Source organism: Podarcis filfolensis (assembly GCF_964270895.1).
Source record: "Podarcis filfolensis genome assembly, chromosome: 13".
Classification (NCBI taxonomy): domain Eukaryota; kingdom Metazoa; phylum Chordata; class Lepidosauria; order Squamata; family Lacertidae; genus Podarcis; species Podarcis filfolensis.
In genome coordinates, this window is record NC_139615.1 from 31,881,036 (window position 1) to 31,906,180 (window position 25,145).

Consider the following 25,145-nt stretch of genomic DNA (forward strand, 5'->3'; position numbering starts at 1 on the left):
AATGTCTTCTCTCGCTCTACCTCATTGCTTCTGACAGTAGCCAGTTGGAGGTTCCAGAAGTGCACTAAAGTGCTACCCACTTCCCTTGTTTGTCTGTAGCCCTTAAGACGCAGAGGCTGCTCCACATTTCAGAACCACCAGCCTTCACGAACTTTTCAAAGCCACAACCATGCCCGTGGTCTTCACTCTTGCAGCAACAATGAATTCTGAAGGCTGCCTATGCCAACTCCACAATTTTAAGGTTTTGTTTTTTAAAAAAGGTGCAGCATTATCATATCATATAATCCAAGTAGGGTTTTGTTTCACACGTGGAACTCTCAGTGGTCTCGGGAACGAACCTCAATCTCTCTGCCCTGATAGGGATCTTACTGTTTATATAACTTGATTTCTGTGACCACACAGTCATAGAAGAGGTCAGCCAGCTCCTGGGGTTTCAGAGTGAAGGAGCCCGCCAGCAGGTTCTTCATGGCCTCCAGGGCTTGCCGCTGAAATTTCCGCATAATTTCTTGGAGTCTCTGGCGCTCATGCTGGGGGGGGGGGGGGAGAGAGAAAGAACGGGGCATTAATTATGGGGACCTTAGGGTGTTGCCATAACTCATTTGTCATGTATCCCTGGCATGGCAGATGCCGCCCCTCAATACCCATGCTTGATGTCATCTGGGGGGTGGAAAGGCGGACTTGGAAGCCAATTCGCTCACCCGCAAGGTTTCATGAAAAGCTGGGGTAATGCATTGGAGCTACAACTGGGTGGGACCACATCCTGAGTCAGGGCTGTTCAAACCCTGGCTGGGTGGTAAAGAGAAGGGAAGACAAAGAGCAACAAGAAATGGAGAATAGCAGGTGGAAAGTGATTAGAGGCGTTCTGTAGAAAGGACTTTATGATCTGAAAGCAGAGATGATGTACAGTCGTACCTCAGAAGTCAAACGGAATCCGTTCCGGAAGTCCATTCGACTTCCAAAGGGTTCAGAATCCAAAGCGCGGCTTCCGATTGGCCTGCAGGAGGCTCCTGCAGCCAATCGGAAGCCAGAGAAGCACAGTCAGACATTCAGGTTCCAAAGAACGTTCGCAAACTGGAGCAGTCACTTCCGGGTTTGTGGTGTTCAGGAGCCAAAACGTCCGAGTACCAAGGCATTCGGGATCCAAGGTACGACTGTTATGTACTTTTGTAACCCAAAAATCTTTAATAAAAACAATGAGAAAGGAAGTGATTGGAGACAGAAAGGATGATGGAAAGAGAGAGCTAGAAATAAGGCAGCCAACGAGCAGAGTTCAGAGAACATGGAAAGTGGAAGTCAGTTTGGGAAATATCAGGTGACAAGGAGCTGGGCTAGAGGAAAGAGTTCAGAATGAGAACATGTGGGAAAGGGCCAGAGATTAGTGGAGTTGTAGTCCGACAACATCCGGAGGTGGTATAAGTCCCCCAGCCCCGATCTACAGTAACTGCAAGTGGTTCTTCAGGGCTTCACCTCATTGCGGTCCATGGTGTCCAGGACTAACTGGTGTTCCCTGTAGAGATTGTGCCGTCGGTCCACCCATCTCTGAAACCTGGGCGTCTCCCTGATGGGGTCTTTGTCGCCGAAGGTCGGCGATTGCACTTGGTGAAAGAAAGTGACGTTGGGAACGAAGATGAAGGGTTTGAAGATCGACCTGCCGAGCAGGAGAGAGGAGAGGATTTGGACAATGTACCCGACACTCTTAATCAAACGGTTCCCCAAAAACACAGAAGGATAATATGAACATGACAACATGATTTATATATTAAAAAAACTAAAAACAATTAAAACAAAAATGCAATGTGCTGCTTTTCTGATGCTCAAAGCGGTGACCACCAACTTGGACAAATTTTAAAATACGGTGAGACAATGTCATGCAGGATTACGCTGCCAGTGGCTCCTAGTCAGGATGGCTGCATGCAAACCTCCAAGTCTTAGAGGCAGCATGGTTGCTGATTCACAGTTGCTGCGGAGCACCTGATGGAGAGGGTTATCGCACTCATGTCCTGAGAAGAGTTCGCACTGATTTACTGCCATTTTACTTAATCTGAGATGTAAAGATTTTTGAATATAGTCGAACCTCAGAATCTGAACAGAATCCGTTCCGGAAGTCCGTTCGACTTCCGAAATGTTTGACTTCCAAAGCGCAGCTTCTGAATGGCTGCAGGAAACTCCTGCAGCCAATCGGAAGCCATGGAAGCCCCATCGGATGTTCAGCTCCTGAAAGAATGTTCAAAAACTGGAAAACACTTCTGGTTTTCAATCGTTTGGGAGCCAGAATGCTCAACTCCCAAGGCGTTCGGGAGCCGAGGTACAACTGTACTCCTTTTATTCATCGTTTAATTTCAGTATCACCTATCCTATACCTTTGTTAGGGGGCAAAAAAACAGCTTTCTGGGGAAAAAAACATATTTCGGAAAGTTCTGCAGAAAAAGGAACCTATTAAATGAAGCATAAAATACTGACAGGATGAACTTTCTCACAACCATATCATTATAAGTATCTCAAGGTGGAGGCTAGTGGATGAAAACAATGTTTTACAAGTAAGATAATTTCAGATTATGTCATACTTATCCCGTTCCATAGATTATGTATTGGTTGGAGACTGGTCTTCAGTAAGTGTAAAAGGTGCATTTATTTTGTTCAAATAAAACTCTTTCCCATTCCAATAAATTACTGGGAAATAAGGAACTCACCTGAAATAACAAATGCACTTCCAATAGCTGTTCTGGTTGGCCAGCAGGGCTTCTCTCAACTTGGCAGGTGCACTCACCAATTTTAATGAAGCAGGAGCTTCTGGCTTACCTGGAAGGGTCTGGCGTGGCTGTGAAGAAGTGGATGCAAGGCAGGTGGGGATCCTGCGGCAGGACGGACACCATGCTTCCTGTGGTGCAGAAACCTTCCGAATCGACGCAGATCCCGCTGGCCTTGTCACTCAAGATGGTCATAATGGTCTCTGCGGTGATCTGCCCTGCACATCAGTGAAGAGGAAGATGGGAAACTGTACCGATTCCAGAAGAAGAGGGTGTCAGAATTTGCAAATACTCGATGGAGGCTTGCTCTACTATGGAGCCAAGGCAAGGGGACAGATTTGGGGAACCGTCAAGCGTGGCAAAGTGGGAGGCAGGCGGACCAACTGGGCACAATCCACTGGGAAAGTTTCCCACATGAGCCCTGTTGGAAAATGGTCACCCATTTGGACTTTCTGAATCGGGGGCCAAAATGTCCTGGGCCGGGCCTTATTACTTGTGTAAGAGTCACTTCCTCTTGACTAATTTCTGCCCCACCCAAACCGACATGCAGAAGGACTAGGTGAGGTTCCTGAGTGTTAAGGGCAAAGGGAGGCATTCTGCATGTCCTCATAAGGACTCTCTCTGCATCAGATGATAGCTGGGTTCCCCTATGCCCAAATGCAACGCCTAACCACCGCACCAAACAGAATGGGCAGAAACGTGAGAGCCAGGAGTCTCAAGGTAACCAATCTCGCAATCCGATGCCAGCATTAAAGAGAGATCTATCCATTACAGTGGTACCTCCGGTTGCAGACAGGATCTGTTCCGGAGGTCTGGTCAGATCCCGAGGTTTCCACAACCCGAGGACCGCTTCTGCACATGCGCAGACTGCTTTTGCATATGCACGCATGGCAAAACCCGGTAAAATACTTCTGGGTTTGCCGCGCACTCATCCCGAAGTTTATGTAACCAGAGGTTTACGTAAACGAAGGTACGACTGTACTACCGCATAGATCTTCTGGCCTACATCTAAAACCACAACTTTAAATAGATCTGTTACATTACATTATGGGGCTGCAAACCAAATGCTAAGTTCTCTGTGTCTTCCTTGAGTGATGCTTGCTAGGCAACCAGGAGGATGTTGGCATTTCCAGCTGCCACCCCAGTGGGGTCACATGACCAGCTGGGCTGTGCTTCTGACTATCTGAACCAACATTAAGCGGCTCTATGGGACACGCTTCCCTTCACAAAGCCAATAATAATAATAATAATAATAATAATAATAATAAAGATTTCTGGGAGATAAAAAATAATGAAATGAAAAAAAATGCTTAAAATAACCTTTGTTAAGAAACCAGAAGCTTTTGTATTAGGAATTACAGGTACCGATATACCAAAGGAGCAGAAAAGACTCTTCATGTATGGAACAACAACCGCTCAGATGTTATTGGCCCAGAGTTGGAAAGAAGACAAAGTCCCTACCAGAGAGGAGTGGCAAACCAAGCTGACTGACTATGCCAAAATGGCAAAACTGACTGGAAAACCCAGAAACCAAGAGGACAAAAACTTTATAAAAGAACGGGGAAAAACTAAGTTATTTAGGAGACCACTGTAAGCAGATGGAAACATTAGCAGGATTTCGATTTCACTTGTAGCGTAACAATTACCATGGATTGATAAAAAACAGGCACCCCCAACCTTTGGCCCTCCAGATGTTTTGGACTACAATTCCCATCATCCCTGACCACTGGTCCTGTTAGCTAGGGATCATGGGAGTTGTAGGCCAAAAACATCTGGAGGGCCGAAGGTTGAAGAATATGTAGTATTAAATGTTTAGAATAGGTCCCCATGGAGGGGTTGGGAGTTCCGAGATTCGGAGGAAACTCTGTATATGGATATATACAGTGGTACCTCGGGTTAAGAACTTAATTCCTTCTGGAGGTCTGTTCTTAACCTGAGGTACCACTTTAGCTAATGGGGCCTCCCATTGCCGCACGATTTCTGTTCTCATCCTGAAGCAAAGTTCTTAAGCTGAGGTACTATCACTGTCTGTAAGGAGTCTGTAACCTGAAGCGTCTGTAACCCGAGGTACCACTGCATTTGGATTCTTTTATATAACTTTGCATTTGTAAAATCAGATAAAAATCATTTCAAAACAAAACAAAAAACAAGCTTCCAAAACCCTACACCTCTACGTATTTGGGATACACACCTGAATGTTGGTGCAGCAGCTGCTGGCCAGCACAATAGCGAGCTTTGGCCGCCTCCATGCGCACAGGCTGGTGGGTGAGAGAGAACACCTCCAGGAAGCTGAACGCCCCTTGGCCACTCCACCATCCCTGCTCCCGGGCATGTTGCCTGAGGCCCGCATGCTCAGAGGTAATGTCGGTACCAATGCTCAGCTGATTGGAAATGTTCCGGGCACCTTCTGCAGGGTGGGAGGAGAGACAAGGAGATCCTGCTCAACCAGCGGGAAGTTTGAAAAGGCTTAGCCGATCTGGAATACAATTCCATAATACATCTCAGCAGCCCGAGGTTTCATTTATTTATTACATTTATATACTTCCTTTTTCCTCGAAGGAGATCCGAGGTCCTAGTCCAACATTCTAAATAAATAATAATAATAATAATAATTTATTTATACTCCGCCCATCTGGCTGGGTTTCCCCAGCCACTCTGGGTGGCTCCCAACAGAATATTAAAAACACAATAAAACATCAAACATCAAAAACTTCCCTGAACAGGACTGCCTTCAGATGTCTTCTAAAAGTCAGATAGTTGTTTATTTCCTTGACATTGGATGGAAGGGCGTTCCACAGAGCGGGTGCCACTACCAAGAAGGCCCTCTGCCTGGTTCCCTGTAACTTCACTTTTCTCACAGTGAGGAAACCGCCAGAAGGCCCTCAGAGCTGGACCTCCTTGTCTGGGCTGAACGATGGGGGTGGAGACGCCCTTTCTAACCACATACAGGGTTCTGAACTGAACTTTTCTCAGAGCAGAATCTGAACCAGGAATCTCGGCAAAGTAAGCAAACAAAAGCCCAGACCGTTCGCAAAAGAGCAACGCCAGATAGTTCTGTGTATCTGTTAAGATCTAAGGTGTCCTGTCATCTCTTTCTGCAATGCACTCACCTCGAATCCTTTGAGCCGCCCAAAACCGCCCGGCTGTTTCTACAACCCAGGCTTCAGTGCGATCCGCAAGGAGGAAGGTGTTGTGGTAAATGAAGGGGGTCGGCTCCTCCTTGCAACTGCCCCCTTGGCCGTAACGTTCCAGGAGGGCTGTTATAACCTGGACTGCTTCCTGGGCACTGCTGCTCCGCTCCAAACCGAGCCTGAAATACATTATTTAGCCATTACTGCCTCTGCAAACCTGGCTGTGAACTAATTTACTCAGGGATGGATGACCAGTGGCTCTCTAGTCGTTGTTGACTCCACTTCCCATGAGCCCCAGCCAACAGAGTCACTGGTCAGGGATGATGGGAGTTGTAGTCCAGCAACAGCTCAAAGCCCTCAGATTAACCACGTCTGCCCTAACTGATGCACCAAACTTTAATTACAGTATTCTTTAAAAAGCAATATATTTTCTCAACATAGATTTTTTTTTAAAGAGGCTTTTAGGCGAACCAGCGATTTTTAAGTAAGATGATTTGCAAACCGTGACTGATCGCTATTAAAAAATCAGACAGTGTTTGACACACTTTCGTTCATCCAGTCGGGAATTTTGCAGTAACTGGACTAAAAAGGCTTCAGAAATAAACAAGTTTCCAATATCTGCCAATACTGTGGGAGACCCAGGTTTAAAGGACACCAATTACAACAGCTTGCTATTGCGATTCTTATTTGGTCTGGGGGGAAAGATTAAAGGGGGGACACATATGATAGCCACCTTCAAATATTTGATAGGCTGTCATATAGATGATGAAGCAATTAGTTTTCTGCAGTTCGACAAGGCAGGCCCTGAACCAATGGCTTCAATTACAAGAAAAAGCTTTCTTATTAAACATTAGGGAGAACTTCCCGATGATTTCAGCTGTTTAATCGTGTAACAGACTGCCTTGGAATGTGGACCCTCCTTCGTTGGAGGTGTTCAAACCTACCAGGGATGCTGTTTTCCTATTATGAACAACTATAGTGCTGTAAAAAGGGACGCGGGTGGCGCTGTGGGTTAAACCACAGAGCCCAGGACTTGCCGATCAGAAGGTCGGCGGTTCGAATCCCCGTGACGGGGTGAGCTCCCGTTGCTCGGTCCCTGCTCCTGCCAACCTAGCAGTTCAAAAGCACGTCAAAGTACAAGTAGATAAATAGGTACCGCTCTGGCGGGAAGGTAAACAGTGTTTCCGTGCGCTGCTCTGGTTCACCAGAAGCGGCTTAGTCATGCTGGCCACATGACCCGGAAGCTGTACGCCGGCTCCCTCAGCCAATAAAGTGAGATGAGCACCGTAACCCCAGAGTCGGTCACGACTGGACCCAATAGTGCTGTAACTCTTCTTAGCTCACCAATTCTCAGAACAATTATTGAGAGGGTGTTCACTGTCATTCCCATTATACAGATGCAAGAACTGAGGCCAGACCATCTTTGTCCAGGTGCAATGACAGTATCTCAGCCTCCATGTGGGCCAGCAGCATGGGTGCAGCCAGGGGGGGTAGGGGGCAGCTGCACCCCCTAAGTCAATAAAAATCAATACAAATCTGAAATTCTGACCTCCTAATGAAAGCTTGCCCCCTAACAAAAATCTTGGCTATGCCCATGGCCAGCCATGCGATTACAGAGGAGCAGAGAATACAGCTTGAGTACAAGCTGATGATTCACAGCCACCCAACATGTCTCCTCTTACCTGACCAGATCCATGCCCAGCAAGGCTTCTTCCTCTGCCACGGGCTCCTTGGTCCACACCCCTTCATTGCCGATGCAGACCCCGTGCTCGTTGGCCCCCATCTCGGCTCCCCAGAGCCAGGCTGGTCGGCTGAGAATGACCGCATGGGTCTTCTCAACCTGGTCCACTTCAATATATGTGCACTGGGAAGAAAGGCAGCCTTTGAAACAAAAGTCCACGCTGGCGCTTTCATTATTTTTGTTGTCTTGCTCACAAAAAAAGAGTGATACGCTTCCCTGTTCGATGCGTCGTTTCTCAAGCCATTCCTAATTCATCTTTACATAGGGTAAAGATATCCCTTCTCCATCAGCACCCTACTGAAATGAATCTGACACTAATGAAGCTGTGCTGATGTGAACAGCTATGGGGAAAAGAGCTTTTCAATGGGGGTGTGTGTGAGGAGAACCTGAGCTTACAGGGTTAAACAGCTCAGAGTGTACAAATTGGGAGGAGGGGGGAGATTCGTCATATCCGAGAGTCTCCAGCCTTTGTTCTTTCTCTCTACTTTCGCTTTTGAGGAGACAGGACGTGTTTTCACGATGCTGTTCGCTGTGATAGACAATGGATAGTCTGCTGTAAATAAAAACTGCTTCTAGCTGCTAAGATCCTGAGTGGATTTTATTTAAGCACACTGAAGAACGCATTGGAGCTTGCAGCTTTCTCTGGCTGCTGCGTTAAACTCTGCGTTTGCTCAGAGCCTTTGGAATGTGGCCTTTGAAGTCCGGAGGCCCAGCAGAACTGCACAACCGAAGCGGGCTGGACGCCAAGGCTTATCTGAGCAATAAACATTCTTCGGGGGGACAGGGACGGACACACACAACTTCACTGTGCTCCAAGGTGCTAACCTGAACATAACTTGTCATCCTCTATACATACTCCAATTTCCTGACGTCTTTCTTAAAACGTTAGTACCCAGAATGGTACACAGGACTCTGGAACGGCAGGTCTGGCAGTGCATTAAGGACAGATTCTGCCACCTCTTTTCTGAGAGTGGCTCAATTCACACATAATGCCGAGTGTGCAGGCTACTTGAGGGAAGATCACAGCTGCTTTGCTCCTTTTCTGGTCCTGCTGTTTTGCAGGGAGCCAATCCATGGTTTGCCTTAGCACACTGCCCAAACCTGAGCTTATGGTTTGTCTCCTGCACAGACCATGGGATGCAAACAAGAACAAGCCTTGGCTGCAGTTCATGGTTTGTCTGGAGCAAGAGAAACCATGAGCCCAGGTTCAGACGGCATGTTAGGCCAAACCACAGGCTAGCGCACAGCAAAGCAGTAGAAGCAAAGTCACCATGGACTCCATATGTTCATGCTAAACTGGCAGTTCTCAACAAGTATGGCAAGCCACACTGATGTGCCAGGAGATAACGACAAGTGTGGCAGGAAGATTCAAGGACAAGCGAGCATTTAAACATTTCAGTGTAGTATAAAGCAATTGTTTTTATTTGCAGAATATGGATAGATATATTTTCAAAATGAGAACAAAAAGCATCAGGTCATACTGACGACAATACTAGTTGTGATCTTTTCGTTTTCCAATTATCAACAAAATTTTGGGGTGGCAGGAGCAAAATATTTATTAAGTGTGGCCCAGAAAAAAATGTTTGAGGACCAGTGTGCTAAACCAGAGTTTGATAAAGCATAGTTTGGCTTAGCACTACCTGCAAACCTGATTACTGTTTGGAAAAGTGTTTTGTTCATGGAGAATGTATATGCCAGTAATTGGGGGTGGTTTGCGTGCCCTGATTTAGGATGGACCGCAGCAATGGATACGCTGGAGATGTGACTTCTCATTACTTTCTAGAACATAACCCTCTCCCACAAATGCAGCTCCATGCTCCTATACTGCATGCTGGACTTTAGCTCACCTGGACCTTTGCCCCCTTGGCATGGCTTCTGGCTGGGAAATAGACTACCTCTTGGACTTCATCCCTCGGACGGTCAGAATTCTTGCCAAATATGACCTCTCTGGCCGCAGAGGCCGGGGGAAGAGAGACGAAGCAGTCGCAGGAGGAGGGTCCACAGGGAGGAGGGTCAGCCATTCTATCTATAGGCAAGACCACAAGACAACAGCTGGAGATTGTAGCTTCCACTCCTGCTAAGTGTTGTATGAGATTCTCTCTGCTTTCTGACCTGGCGGGAAAGTCTCTCCCACTTTATTTGAAGCTACTGTGCAATGCAGTGCTAAGCATGCCTACTCAAAACGAAGCCCTGCTGAATTCGGTGTGACCTACTCCCTAGAAAGCGCGGTTAGGATCGTAGACTTGTCAGCTCAAGGTATGCAAAGATAGCAGTCACAAACAGCAACAGTAGGCTCCTTTAAATGCTTATATGCCACTCCTACAAACACCTGTATGAAAAGAGGTGCTGGAACTCACCAATTATGCCTCTACTGTTCTCTTATAATGGCAAGGCACCCACCTTAAATGCACCGGAACTCAGTTCCAGCGAGTTCCGGCTGGAAAAAAAGCCCTGGCCGCCCCTGCTTCCTAATGTTCTCCCTCCCCCAACCCCTTTGCAGGGCCCAAACTTTTCACAAGCCTTTTGTGTGTGTGTGTGTGTGCGTGCGTGCAATATTTAAAGCCCTGCTCCCTCTCCAGTGCGTGCTATGCATGGCAGAGAACCTTGCACCCTGTAACTTTTTCATGGCATGCACAGTAAGAGGGCATGTGCCACAGTGCAGTTTCTAATGTTTGATGTTTTATTATGCTTCTATCTATGTTGGAAGCCTCCCAGAGTGGCTGGGGCAACCCAGCCAGATGGGTGGGGTGCAAATAATAAAATAAATTAATTATTATTATGCACCCACCGACTCACCCACGTCTATCCTAGCAGGCCTTCCGGGGTGGGGACGCTGCTCAATGATACTTTACAAAGATCGCCCTACCTCCCCCAACCCATGCAGCAGCCAGGGCTTGGCGGTGACTACTGCACTTTTTCCTAACTCTCGCAGGTCCTTCGCAATTTATCCCTTTTTGAAACGGCTCGCTCGCTCCTCCTCCTCCTCCTCCTGCAATCGAGCCGATTTACCATGCCGGTCCGTTTACTATTTACTACTACGTTTGCAGCTGTTCCCCCTTCTGCTTTGCCCAGGGCCTGCAGAGTTATATTCTAGCCCTTGATAAAATATTATATCCCTTGATAAAATCCCTTTCTCGCGCTTGCACTCCCTCCCAGCAGCCCCCAATCCCCCACGGCTCTTACAGGCTTCCGATGCAGGAGGCAGGAGCCCCGACTAGCCTTCCCCCACCGCGACTTCCGGATCTGTCGCGTTCAGGGAGGAGACGAGTCCGCCGTCTGCAGCGAACCGGGGTCAAACTTTGCAAAGCTGAAGACGGCATCGGAGAACCGGCGGCGCTAGGGCCGGCTTATGTTTGGAGCTGCCTCGATGATTTATTAAGAAAACGTGTGCGGGGCTTGGGGGGTTGTGACGCTGTCGTTGCCCCAGAAGGACACTAGAGGGCGCCCTTCGATCACGTACCGAGCCCAGTACGTGAAACGAAGGTTTCTCTTAAGAGTGGCCAAAGCGAAGTAAAGAAAATAATTACTCAAGTGTCTGCAGACACAACCTGGCCCAACTTAAGGTGCTTGGGGGCCCCGAGGTGGAAAGTCCAAATACCTCGTTTTGAAAGTCCAAATACAGGAGGTCGGCTTTACTATCATTTTAATTTTATTTAAATATCCCCCGCCCCCCATTCTTCGCTCGCAGAGATAAATAAAAACAACACCATCTTTTCCCTCAAGATTACAGTCTAGAAGGTTAGGGCACAAAAGAAAAAAGGTCTTCTCACGAGGCAGGAAATTTTCCCAATGAACCCCCATTGTTGTTGTTTTGTTAAATGTGTCTACCACTCTTCACTGGAAGAGCCCAGGGCGGTTTGCAACAGGAAAATACAAAATGAGAATGCAAAATACATAATAAAACAAAACAAAAAAACCCCAATAGCACACACCCCCTCCCACAAACACAGCTTGATTGTAATTTCATTTCAAGATCAAATCCATATTATTTTGATCTGTTGTCGCGGGGCCCCTAAAAGGCTAGTGCCTGCTCTGCCTATGTATTTAGTAATCCGGTGCTGAACCCATTGTGGTCTTGCACACCGAAGATGCCCAGCTTCAAGAAGGATAGGGCTCCTGGGACTTTAAGCGTTTAGTACAAGAGGGAGTTTCAGCAGGTGTAGCTTGCCATCCCTGGAGCCAGGCCAGAAAGGCATCTGACAGCTGCTCATGCAAGCTACATCTGCTGAAATTCACCTGCTAGGAGGCCCTCTTTTCCACAACTATTAAATATACAGGAGACTGGCCTTACTATCATTTTTATTTTATTTAAATATTCCCCCCCCCCCAATTCTTCGCTCGCAGAGATAAATAAAAACAACACCATCTCTTCCCTCAGGCTTACAGTCTAGAAGGTCAGGGCACAAAAGACAAAAGGGATGGGGAGGGTAGAGGAAAACAAGCAAACAGAAACCACATCCTTTATGTTACAAGGTACATAAAATGACCAGCTTGGATGAAAACAGGCTGCTCACAGTTGAGAAACAGGCCTTGGTGAACCCCTGAGAAATTGCCTGGCAATCCAGCTTCCGTAGCTCTTGACTATAATGCAGCCAGAAGTTGTTGACCTTGGAGGTCGGGGGTCTCTGCCTTCTGGAAACTGGGGTCTGCCAGCTTCAGATACCATCAAGCCCACATAAGATGGTCTTTGATGGTTCTTCATCTCCAGGCTGTTGGTTCTAAATTCACTGGCAGACTTTGGTCTTTCAAATTGGCGCCCTAGGGAAGCTGCATCTGCCGAATGTCTCTTTGAGTAGGGAGAAGGGACCTAATGCAGCTGGTCAAGTGTTTACAGTTCCTTCTTATCTGCTACTGCTTTCCTATCTTTAGCCTCTGTCCGCCCTCTTGTGCTTTCCCATTCATTTTGATGGGGCAGAATTTCCCAGCGGATTGTGCTCCATGTCTGGCAAGCCCACATGCTTCATGGAGGGTTGGCACTACCATTAGGCAGAGGGTAGAGGCTGCCTCAGCCAGCAGAGGATGGGGTACGGTGGCATGAGTTTTTGTGTTTGCCACATGGCCTGTCTGCTGCCGTGAGGTGCGCTATCCCATCGCCAGTGTTGGAGTTTGGTCAACTTCTGGAATGGCAGGGGGATGCCATCTTGAGATAAACAACTACCTGACATTCAGAAGACATCTTAAGGCAGCCCAGTTCAGGGAAATTTTTAATGTGTGACATCTTAGTGTATTTTTGGTTTTTGTGGAAGCCGCCCAGAGTGGCTGGGGAAACCCAGCCAGATGGGCGGGGTACAAATAAATAATAATAATAATAATAATAATAATAATAATAATTGGCATCAGACAGGTAAATATCTCGGTCCAAGCTCTGCCTCAGCCCCCTTCCGGTTTCTTGCTGTTTTTGGGTGGGATTCAATCACATACCAACAAATTTGGACCACAGAACTAAAGTTGCTGGCTTTTTGTGATAAGGAGAGTGATGAACTGGAAAGCGTGTGGGATCACAATTGCTTGACGCCACATCGTATACACAACACAAGCAAATAAGACTGGACACTCAGTTAATAGTCAGCACCATCTAAGCTCCCCACAAACTTTGTGCAAAAATTTACAGGATGAATGCTGAATAAACAGATCATTTTAGTTCATGACATGCCTCTCTAAACTCTTGAGGTTTGCTTCTCCTTTCTAATCTGTCCTTGACCCTCCCAAATCTCCTCTACTCCATCCCTAGGACTCTTTGACAGGGTACCAAAATAACCTTGTGATGCTCAAGGTACAAAATCCAAAGGTGCCTGCAGATGACCTGTTTATTCCATGTTTATCCTGATTTGCTTGCACAGAGATTATGCAGTGGTTAGACTAGGTCCAGTCCTTATTCAGCATTTGTTCTGGTTTGTTTACAGGGCAGTTCTACAACAAAGTGCATTCATCCTGATTTGCCTGTGTGGTGTTTATGTATTTTCCCATTCATCTTTAATTCATCCCAAAATATTCAGTGGATTTCCTTGTGACTTTTCTAACACCGCCCCCCCCCGAAGTCTGTGGCTGTTATTTAATGTTTTATGTTTTTTTCAAAACATTACAAAGAACAACAGAAACATGCCATCAGTAACAGCAACTCACAGATAGAGCAATTTTATCAAGCAGTCTTACCAGCTTTCATACAAATGGGGATTACTGAGTATGCAATTCTCAAATTAATACTACCATTAAAACCATTTTATAAAAGTCGCACTAAAGACTAAAAAAGTCAGTGAGATTCTGCAATTACTTTTTAAAAAGCAGAATGTTGGGGGTGGGGTTATTTGAAAAATGGAGGTGTTTGGAAAGACTGGAAATGTAGCATTTTAAAATCAATTTAAAAATTTGCGTGAAGCACTTTTTCATTTAAATACTACTGCATAAATATTTTATTTTTTAAAAAAAATAGGCAAATGGGGCAATTAAAAGACAGTTTTTAAAAATGTGATTGTCAAGAAAGGCAGTAGTGAGGTTGTGCCAAACTGTACATGTGTGGCAATAGGCCAACCGACCCAAAACATCTTTGCACACCTGAAAACCATCCCTTTTTTAAAAAGATGGAAGAGAAGCGCTACGGCAATCTACAATTGGGGAGACTGAACTACTGTTCTGTTCTTTAAAAAGAATATGGATTTAAGGTAAAGGGTAAAGGGACCCCTGACCATTAGGTCCAGTCGTGGCCGACTCTGGGGTTGCAGCGCTCATCTCGCTTTATTGGCCGAGGGAGCCGGCGTACAGCTTCCGGGTCATGTGGCCAGCATGACTAAGCTGCTTCTGGCGAACCTGAGCAGCTCACGGAAACTCTGTTTACCTTCCCGCCGGAGCGGTACCTATTTATCTACTTGCACTTTGACATGCTTTTGAACTGCTAGGTTGGCAGGAGCAGGGACCGAGCAATGGGAGCTCACCCCATCGCGGGGATTCGAACCGCCGAACTTCTAATCGGCAAGTCCTAGGTTCTGTGGTTTAACCCACAGCGCCACCCGCGTCCCTAATAATATGGATCTACTGTAGCCTTAAAGAAAAAAGTTGCAAGAAGCCCAGGTAAAACCTAGAAAAATGGTGATTTGACAGATGTCTTGTAAAAACCATTAAGAGTGCAAGTACTCAGGGATGATAACCAGGCCTTTGGTTCCAAGGCTTACCTTGCTGCTGGGCATCTTAAGTCCCATGTTTACGCTTCACACGCTCTCTGAGCACTGCCAGGTGGGTGCAAGTGATTCTCCCTTTTTGGGTACACACCCATTTCCCAATTGGCCTGTGACTGTGACACCCTCCTTTAGATCCGGCTCCAATTTTTGCACCCACTTAAATCAAGCCTGAGCAAGTTCTTTGGAGTAAGCGAAAGTGTCCACTTGATTTAAAAACAAACAATCAACAACAACAACAAAAAAGAGGACAAGGGTGGAGAAAGTAAGATACAGATAACAAGACACACTCCCTTACAGAGTTGGAGTTGCTGGTCCGGTGGCCTCCTCCAATTTCTACCCCAGGCATTATTTATATGGATGTTACACCCTGTTGCGTCACCCATAGGTTTTCCTCCTCTGCAACCGGTTGGTTCAGGCTGGATCTCAATCCAGTCTGAGCTTTCTGAGCTATGGCCCAGAGACTCCACCTTCAGGAGTTGGAACCTCACCCTTCAAGAAAGTTCTGCCCTTCATGTTGAATTCCAAAGTGATGTGTGATACTTTGGAAAGGCCTTTTTACATACCCTCCGACATTTCTCTGGTGACAATAGGAACGTCCTATTTCATAATGATCATTTGCTATTTATACCCTACACATCTGACTGGGTTGCCCCAGTTACTCTGGGCATCTTCCAACATAGATAAAAACACAATAAAACATTAAACCCCTCCCCCTTAAAAAAAAAAACCACTTCCCTACACAGGATTGCCTTCAGACAGCTCGGGGGGGGGGGCAGATAACTCCATATAATCCAACATTTCTCCAACGAAAATAGGAACATACTAAGGAAAAGTGGGACATTCTGGGATCAAATCAGAAACCGTGACGGGTTCTCTAAATCAGGGATGTCCCTGGAAAATAGGGACACTTGGAGGGTCTTCTTTTATCTCTCTATCCAGATCTTGTATTAAGATTAAGAGGGGTTTTCCCAGCAAAAGCAGTGGGACAAAAAATAAACACCTCTTGGGCACGTGACCGTGGCAGCTGTAGTTTGTTAAATGGTCCTGAGAATTGTTAGGAGACTCCTATTTCTCCCCCTACCCCAGCCACAGAGTTATAATTTTCAGAGTTGCATAGGAAGAGGGATTGACTGCAAACAGGTGTAGATGAGCCTTCATTTGGCATCATTTAGCTGAAATTTGTGGGGAATCGAGCTTGTAGATTTTATTAAGGGCCACTCTACCTTTCACTCCATAATTTAAGAACGTATGGATCAATTATTTTATTTTAAAAAGCGCACATTTTTAATGCAATCAAGCTTTACACACGTTAAAGTTTGCAAAGTTTGCATCATTTATTCTGGAGGAGAACGGTTTGATTTGGGAGTGGGTGTTTCGAAGAATTTTGGGTGGGGATGGGAGATCCTTTTCATTTCAATTTTAGAGTCTTTTTTTTTTTAACACTCTCTCTCCCCCGCCCTGTACCCCTTTTCCCACCATGGAGGTGACAGAAAACCTGAGATGAAAAATGCAGGTCGACCGTAGCTTCTGGATCGGTCGGAAGTGCTTTGGTCCTGTCCGACCGGCTGTTCAAGGGAGTAACTCCCATCCCTCCCCGCTTATGTTTTGAAATAATAAGCTGAGGTGAGGTGGGGGGGAGGGAGGGAGAAGAGAATATCTTCCACAAATATATTGGGTAATGGAGATTCTATCTCCAGGTGCTCTTCAAACAGTGTGTGTGACACATTGCTCGGAAAGGGACTGGGAGTGGATAATTCCCAAGGGAGGTTAGCAACAAGTCTCCCCATGTGGTAATGTTATGCCTGAAATGTGTTACAAAGCGGCTTTTAATGGGCAGATCTACACTAGACATTGAAAGGATATTCAGCACACATTTAAAGCCCATGACGTCCCCCAAAGGATCCTGGGACCTTAACAGACCCCTCCCCCCCACAAGTGCCACTATTTTCCAGAGATAGGTCCGGATTTACAGAAGCTGTCCGTCCCAGTTTCTGATTTGACCCCAGAAGGTCCTGCTATTCTACCCAATGTTTATCCCATTCTTCTTCCAAGGAGTTCAGGTCAGGCTTAGCCACCTCTTGCTTAACCCTCACCACAGCACTGGTGAAGCACATTAGACAATGGCCTGAGATCACCCTGCAAAATGAGTGGGGATGTGAACTCAAAAGTCTCTCCAAAGCCTAATTCCACTACCAATTAACCCATAAGAGGCTGCTGCCTGACAAATAACCAGTTCAAAATATCATGGGGGGGGGAGGGGTAGGAGAACTAGAAGTTGAAGCAGCATGGACCAAATCACACTCTTTTCAAATTTAGGGTTGTATTCAACTAAGTAGGTAAAAAGGTAAAGGACTCCAGGACGGTTAAGTCCAGTCAAAGGCGACTATGGGGTTGTGGTGCTCATCTCGCTTTCAGGCCGAGGGAGCCGGCGTATGTCCACAGACAGCTTTCCGGGTCATGTGGCCAGCATGACTAAACCGCTTCTGGTGCAACGGGACACCGTGATGGAAACCACAGCGCACAGAAACGCCGTTTACCTTCCCGCCGGAGCGGTACCTATTTATCTACTTGCACTGGCATGCTTTCAAACTGCTAGGTTGGCAGGAGCTGGGACAGAGCAATGGGAGCTCACCCCGTCACAGGGATCCGAACCGCCGACCTTCTGATCGGCAAGCCCAAGAGGCTTATAAGTAGACCCAGTGAAATGAATGGAGCAAAGTTAGTCATATTCATTGACTTCAGTGGGTCTATTTTTGAGCAGGACTTAGTTTGGTCTTCAAGGCAGTCACTGGGGTCTGGGATCAGAACTAGCAGCATCATGGGCCGCAGGAGGGGAGAGGGCTGTTGAGGTTGAGGCCTGCTTGCGGGCTTCCCACAGAGGTCTGGCTGGCCCTTGTGAGAACAGGACGCCAAATTATATGATCCATCACCCTGATCTACTGGTGAAGCCCAACAAGGCTGGCAGTTCTGAGCTATAGCCAAGAAATCCTTGCAAGCGTGATCAAGTTAATTTCTTTTGAGAAGATTGATTTTGGAAAACTGTTAAAATGATATACAATGAAATTCAACCAGGGGGATTTGCGGAAGTCGCTTAACAATGATATTATGATTGGTTTAATTACAATTAGGATGTATGTTTGTTTGTTTGTTCGTCTTAAAATTTTTGTGGAAAATTAATTAAAAAAATTGAAAAAGAAAAGAAATCCTTGCAAGTGACAGGAACGTCATGCAGGGTTATCTTTTCATTTTTGTTCTTGTTTTTATTATGTATTTTGTGCTTTTATCTTGTATTTTTATGCTGTGAACTGCCCTGGGATCTACAAATGAAGAGTGGTATAAAAATAATAATAAAAATAAGGAGGAGGAGGAGGAGGAGGAGGAGGAGGAGGAGGAAGAGAAGAAGAAGAAGAACAACAACAACAACAACAATTTATAAGCACTCCCCCCCAAAAAAAGACACCCACACAAACATTTTTTAAAAAAACTTCTGTGAAGTAAGCAGGATTCCTAGGGCCAGCCCCCCCCCATTTCAAGATTAATAGAGGGTCAGGGTCAATCCCAGAACTTTTCTTGCTAGACCCTTAGCACCATCCACCACCAGTCTCCAGGGGCAGGGGGTGGGGGTCTGAGCTAGATTCAGTTTTCCCAGCACTGATTCTCCTTCCAGCTATGAAAGAGTTTTCTTCTGTATCAATTAACTTAAAAAAAAAAAGTTTTTGATTCAGAGCATCCCATACATCAGAAGCTCTGCCTTGTCATGCGCTGCCACGGTGGTATGAAACCAGACCAGTTCCACATGGCTGAGCGATTCCCTCCCTCCTGTCAACATGGATGATAAATCACGTAAAAGGTGGCCACGGGAAAATGGCCGGCAGCTGTTCTGCCATGTCTGCTCTTGCAAAGGGATGCGAGGCAGCAGATCTTGGAGTGGCCCGTAGCTCCCGAGATCCTCAAAGCAATAAGAAGGCAGGCAAGCAAGCAGCTTTTGAGGGAGGCAGCAGAGTGACGCAGAAACAACCCTTCTATTTCCCCACTGAATCCAGATGAGAACATTTTTCTCATGTGCAGAATGCTCTCTGTTTACCCCACCCACTGAATAACAGCTCTGCTGGATCTGTCCAAAGGCCCATCTAGTCCAGCATCCTCTGTCCAAAGGATAGCTCAGTTGGTAGAGCATGAGACTCTTAATCTCAGGGTTGTGGGTTTGAGCCCCACGTTGGGCAAAATATTCCTGAATTGTAGGGGGTTAGACTAGATGACCCTCGTGGTCCCTTCCGACTCTACAATTCTATGATCCCCACAGTGGTCAACCAGATGGCTGTGGGAAGCCCACAACGACAGCAATAAACGACAGCCGCCATTGTCTCCTAGTAACTGATATTCCAATGCATGGTGCCTCTAAAACCAGGAGATGGCTATAATATTCTCTATGACAGCCTTCCCCGGCCTGATGCCTTCCTGACTACAACTCCCATCATCCTTTGACCATTGGCCAGGATGGCTGGGGCTCATGGGAGTTGGAGTCAAAGAACATCTGGAAGGCACCAGGTTGGAGGAGGCTGCTATAAATTTGACCAAACCCCACTTTAAAGCCGTATAAGCTAGAGGCCGCTATCGCCATTTGTGACAGCACTTCCATAAATTGGTTATGCACTATATTAAGAGTAAACTGGTACTGGTCACTAGACACCTGAGACTTAGCGTCATGGGACATGTATTAGGGCTGAAGAATCTGTGGCCCTTCCATTGTGGTTGGACTCCAACTCCCAACAGCCCCAGCCAGCGTGACAGATGATTGAGGGATGATGGGAGTTGTTACCCAACAATAACTGGGCGATAATCAGTTCCTGGCATATGTCTTCTGCATCCTTATTAGGGATGGGCGAACCTCTCTCCCCGCTGTTTCTGATTTTTCCAATATTTTATTCACATCAATTTGCTTCCCTTTTTTATATACCGTATTTTTCGCTCTATAAGATGCACCAGACCATAAGACGCACCTAGTTTTTGGAGGAGGAAAACAAGAAAAAATAATGTTCTGAATCTCAGAAGCCAGAACAGCAAGAGGGATCGCTGCACAGTGATCCCTCTTGCTGTTCTGGCTTCTGGGATAGCTGCGCAGCCTGTATGCGCTCCATAAGACGCACACACATTTCCCCTTACTTTTTGGGAGGGAAAAAGTGAGTCTTATAGAGCAAAAAATACGGTATATAAAAAAGTAGACATGGGGGGGGGGGAACTGCCAGCATTTTAGCGCAAATTTCTCCTAAGGTACACATTTTTGTATGCACATTTTGTATGTACATTTCCCAAATATAATGTATTTTGTATGCTATTTTTATGAATATATGCATTTCCCTGCACACTTTATCCTATAATGTACATTTTTGTACACATTGCTCAGCTGAAGAATAGCATAGCAAAATTCGTAGTAGTGCAAATACAAAGGATGGCCGTGTTTCAGTTTGTGTATTGTTTGTAGATTGAAAATTTGATAGATTTGTCTCCAAATCTGAACTAAATTTTATCCCCCCCCCCTAATCCTGGCTTCTTTTTTTAATCCACCAAGCACTGCTTCCCTTCTCTCAAGTGCCTAATACCTTGTGGGTTGCCTTTTAATGCAGCGTGTTGTAAAAGCACTGTATGTCTTCATTGTGGTTTCTTTAACAACGTTATTAGCAAATTAGGATAAAAATCAAGCAAGGTTTTGTAAGAACTGAAGTTTCCAAGCAGAGCTCCTTGCATGTACTCTACTCTTGTGCAAGTAAATTAACTTATGTTTGTTAATAATGTCAGCAAGCAGCAATGGTTTCAGCGGTTTACAACACATGCACTGGGTTTCAAGGTTTCTACACCTTTTTGGTTTTATATGTTATATTTTAAGGGTAAAGGTAAAGGGACCCCTGACCATTAGGTCCAGTCGTGGCCAACTCTGGGGTTGCGGCGCTCATCTCGCTTTATTGGCCGAGGGAGCCTGAATACAGCTTCCGGGTCATGTGGCCAGCATGACTAAGCCACTTCTGGCAAACCAGTGCAGCGCACGGAAACACCGTTTACCTTCCCCTCAGAGCGGTACCTATTTATTTACTTGCACTGGCGTGCTTTTGAACTGCTAGGTTGGCAGGAGCTGGGACCGAGCAACGGGAGCTCACCCCGTCGCGGGGATTCGAACTGCTGACCTTCTGAACGGCAAGCCCTAGGCTCTGTGGTCTAACCCACAGCGCCACCCGCGTCCCTATGTTATATTTTAGAGATATATTATTTTGGAGATGGTTTCAGGGTAGCAATAAGTGGTGATGGTTTTAGGTATCAAAGCTTTAGGGACTTGGTGAGCTGTTACTCATCGTTGTTTGAGCCCTGTGATTTCCATCTAAAGGACTGATAAAAAGGCAGGTGTGTTAGTTACTCTTTGCCACTGAGCAACCCTAGACAGACCATTCACACTGGGTATTAGGAAAGTAACACTACCAATTCAGAGGGTGTGATATTGAGCTTAGCTTGCTTGCCTCCCAGTACCTCTTTTTAGGCATGAAACATTTCCCTTGGAAAAGGCTAAACTCACCGCTGGCTGTTCCCCCTTTGCCCATATACTCTCAGTTTGCTGCCCTTCTGCTGAAGCAGACAGACAGAAGCAGGGTAGAAAACACACTCTTTTATTAGGGTACAAAATGCAGAACCCCACAAGTCTTCACCCCAATTTACTTCACAGCTAGACAAATCCTAGTGCATATCTCCCAATGTGTAAGAAACCGTACTGGAAGAGGAATGAAGGGAATGGGAGGGGGGTGCTGAAGGAGAAGAGAGAAATCAAACAGAGGGGCAGATCACGTGTTGCTCTTTGCCATTACCAGGAACAATAGTACACTCAGGTGAAAGTAAGCCAACATCTCACATCTTTCAATCCCAGCATCAGGCAACCATCCATACTGAAATTAGTCATTTTTCATTACTTTTGCTGCGCCAGATAACAAACCAACGAACTCCATCAAGACAGAGAGGTCCTTGCTTCCTGTAGTTATTTGGGGGTAATTCTCCCAAATAAATCCATCTATGTATGTCGCAGTATTCATAGCAAAACACACATGCACACACACAGTAAGGATATTGCAAGTCCAAAGTTTTAAAAATGGGGTATTTGAGTTTCAGGGCTGCAATTCTATGCACCTACCCAAAAATAAGCCTCACTGAGCATAGCGGGACTTACTGTGTGTCACTGTGCGCGCACACACACACACGCATGCTGAGAATGCCTTTTCTGCTTTTAGCTTTCCAAAAGCAAGCACGTTACCCCATTGCGCACAAGGCAAGTTAGCAAGCCCCCTTCTCTCTCTGGTTCCTAAATTTCTGATTTCTCCCCCAATTAGCTGCATGCTTACCATGGTAAGTTACCTCTTGGGAAATTATCTATATTTTCCAAGTGTCTAGTTGAAAGAGCCAATAACCACTTTTTGGTGATTTGAACTTGTGGCCAAAACCTGAGAAAGATACGTTTTTTGAAACTCAGATATAACATTTGATTTCCCAAATAACAAAGTGTTATAAGGACAAGCTTTGCTAGTTTTCCCTTCATGGAAAATACAGATATGCTGGTGATTTGGGGGTGTGGGGTGTGAGTGTGAGTGATTTGTTAAGCAACACTAGTAATGTATTCCAATATTGGCATAGGAAGGGGCCAAAATTTCCATTCCAATGCTCAGATTTTGAATTTGCTGTATACAGAAACTTCCATCACCCAAACAGGAACCTGCATTTAGAAATATATGTGAAGTATTGAACTGGTGTGAAACTCCATTTAAATTCTACATGTATTTGCTACTGAGAGGAGGAAGATGAACTACCCCAAGTCATATTGTTGCGTGAGACAAAGCCACCACAACCTAGCATTCTGTACCCATTAATGAATAGGAGGCACAATCTACCAGAAAGTTCTCCTGCAGAAACCTAATTGAAATGAATGAGATACACCACCAAAGGTCAGTTCTGTCTGTATTTTCTCTCTGCTACCCTTAATGGCATCCAGAATCTACCAACTGCGCTAGCTTCATGACAGGAGCACCTCTCACTCTGGTTTTCAGCTCCCTTGCTCTAAGATGCAAAACTACAACACACTCCCACCCAGTCTGCAACAGAATATTTTTTTTTGCCCTGTTTAAATTAATACTCTATCAGCCTACATAATGTGAAAATAATTAAGGTTGTTAAGCTAAGGATGGATTAATGTGGGGAGGGGGGAGATGTCCACTGCCCCTCTACTCTTCACCTGTGTTACAAGCTACAGAGATGTTTGGGAGGGGCTAGGTGTCTAAAAAGGCCTTTAAATGTATGGAATATTTCATGGATGGTCTCCAGCACTCCAAACTTATTCCTAAAAAAACAATGTAATTCACTTCCAACTTCTCCTCTTGGTCTTTAAGCAGCACATCCCACCCCACTCCCTGAGGAGCAGCTACGAACCCCTAGAAAGTCCCATTTTTAAAAGCACTCCCCACCATGAATTCAAAGTCCATTATTAAACTTACAGGAACCAGCTGAAAGGCTCCTGATTTACTGGGGATAGCCCATTAACGAGAAAAGAGGCAGCTCTATGCAGTTCTAACACGCATCCACACACATTTGCCAAGGAAGATTTATTAATATTACATTTTTCTGCTGCACTCCTCTTCCTGGTTCAGTCAAGTCAAGACATACAAGAGGCCTGGGATGCCTGGGACAGGTGAGGGAGGATTCGGTGGTTGCTATAGCAACCGTCCCAGAGCTGTACATCCTGAGATTTTACAGCTTTTGATATTTTTTTTTTAAGGCAATCGCTAGCCCTCATTAAAAAGACATCCTCTAATTATGACTTAATGGCACAGCTTGATTACCTGATGTTACATACCTCTCTCTCCTCTGCCTCCCCACAAACACATGCCTTCTGCCTCCTGGCCAAGTCAAGAAAGAAACAAAAGCTGGGCTGGAACAGGTCAGGGAGGGGATCGTTGTTACCAAAGCAACGGCTGTAGTTTTCTGCTAACCCAGAGACTTTAAGGCCATGTACACACCATTTAGTTAAAGCACACAACTCTCCACCCCAAAGAATCCTGGGAACTGTAGCTTATCCTTCAAAAAGCTGCAATGCCCCCCCCCCCCAGGACCCTTAACAAACTGCATTTCCCAATGTTCTTTGCGGGGTGAGACAGGGCGCAGTCATGCGTTTTCAATGTTCGGTGTGTGCTCAGCCTTTATTTTTCATTTGAAACAGCAACTAACCCTCAATAATATTTCCAGACGTAAAAACAGAATATTCTGATGCCATAGCTTTTTTCTGCATCCCTAGAACTGCTCTACTTTAGCACACTTGGGGATGAGGGGAAGAGAACGAGGTCCTACAAAACAGTTTGCTCCACTACTGATCCCATAATGTAGCAGGTCGTATGGGTGCTTCTAAGCTGCTCAGCTCTCTAGTAACTTGCCCACTCGACGCAGAGTGTGGCAAAAGGCACTAGATCAAATTTGGGGCATTCTGGTCTACCTAGGGCTCTCATCCAGCCTTCCTTTTGTGTCGTGTTTGTTTGTTTCTTGTCCCTGTGTTTTCCCCATTGATAAATAATTGCCACACACATCTCAAACCAATCAACTGTAATATGTACCATACTTAGCCCCACATTAACAGTCTAGGTCATGGGTAGGCAAACTAAGGCCCGGGGGCCGGATCCGGCCCAATCGCCTTCTAAATCCGGCCTGCGGACAGTCCAGGAATCAGCATGTTTTTACATGAGCAGAATGTGCCCTTTTATTTAAAATGCATCTCCGAGTTATTTGTGGGGCCTGCCTGGTTTTTTTACATGAGTAGAATGTGTGCTTTTATTTAAAATGCATCTCTGGGTGATTTGTGGGGCATAATAATTTGTTCATTCCCCCCCCCAAAAAAAATATAGTCTGGCCCCCCACAAGGTCTGAGGGACAGTGGACCAGCCCACTGCTGAAAAAGTTTGCTGACCCCTGGTCTAGGTGAAGGGAGATTTCAGGATTTTTCTAACAAAGCCATTCGTTCTCCTCAGTCAATAAGGGGTTTTCAGATCTCCCCCAGCAGCTTCCTTTTGCCCCTCAGCTACAATTTCTCACAGAGTCATGGTGGAAGGGGGAGATTGAAGGGTTCTGTGGCTACCTACAAAACTCAATACAAAAGTTACTCAATAGCCTTTGGAAATGAGCCATTCTATATGTTCCCTTCTGGGATCATAAGGATAAGAAGCCACCAAGGAGTCTCGAATTGTCATGTAAACTTCTAACTGATGGGCAAATTTGAGACAGATAGCTCAATCATTGTAAGCACTGTATCATTGTAACAACTGTTATTTATTTCACTGGGAAT

At 45.8% G+C, this 25,145-nt stretch overlaps 1 protein-coding gene across 4 annotated transcripts; it reads right to left on the reverse strand.

The window, feature by feature from the left end:
* Positions 1-256: 256 nt before the first annotated feature.
* On the reverse strand, positions 257-24,344 carry SCRN2 (secernin 2). Of its 4 annotated transcripts, none has more exons than XM_083583280.1 (8): positions 23,670-24,344; positions 9,467-9,645; positions 7,561-7,742; positions 5,858-6,057; positions 4,939-5,154; positions 2,800-2,965; positions 1,468-1,648; positions 257-527 (listed from the first exon to the last, which is right to left on the reverse strand). In XM_083583280.1, the coding sequence occupies exons 1-8, from the start codon at positions 23,698-23,700 to the stop codon at positions 366-368; spliced, it is 1,317 nt and encodes a 438-aa protein (XP_083439406.1). In that variant the 5' UTR covers positions 23,701-24,344; the 3' UTR covers positions 257-365. The 4 variants fall into 4 exon arrangements, with proteins under 4 accessions (XP_083439406.1, XP_083439407.1, XP_083439409.1 ...); XM_083583281.1 differs by lacking the exon at positions 23,670-24,344 and adding an exon at positions 10,803-10,938; XM_083583283.1 differs by lacking the exons at positions 9,467-9,645; positions 23,670-24,344 and adding an exon at positions 10,803-10,917.
* Positions 24,345-25,145: the final 801 nt, after the last annotated feature.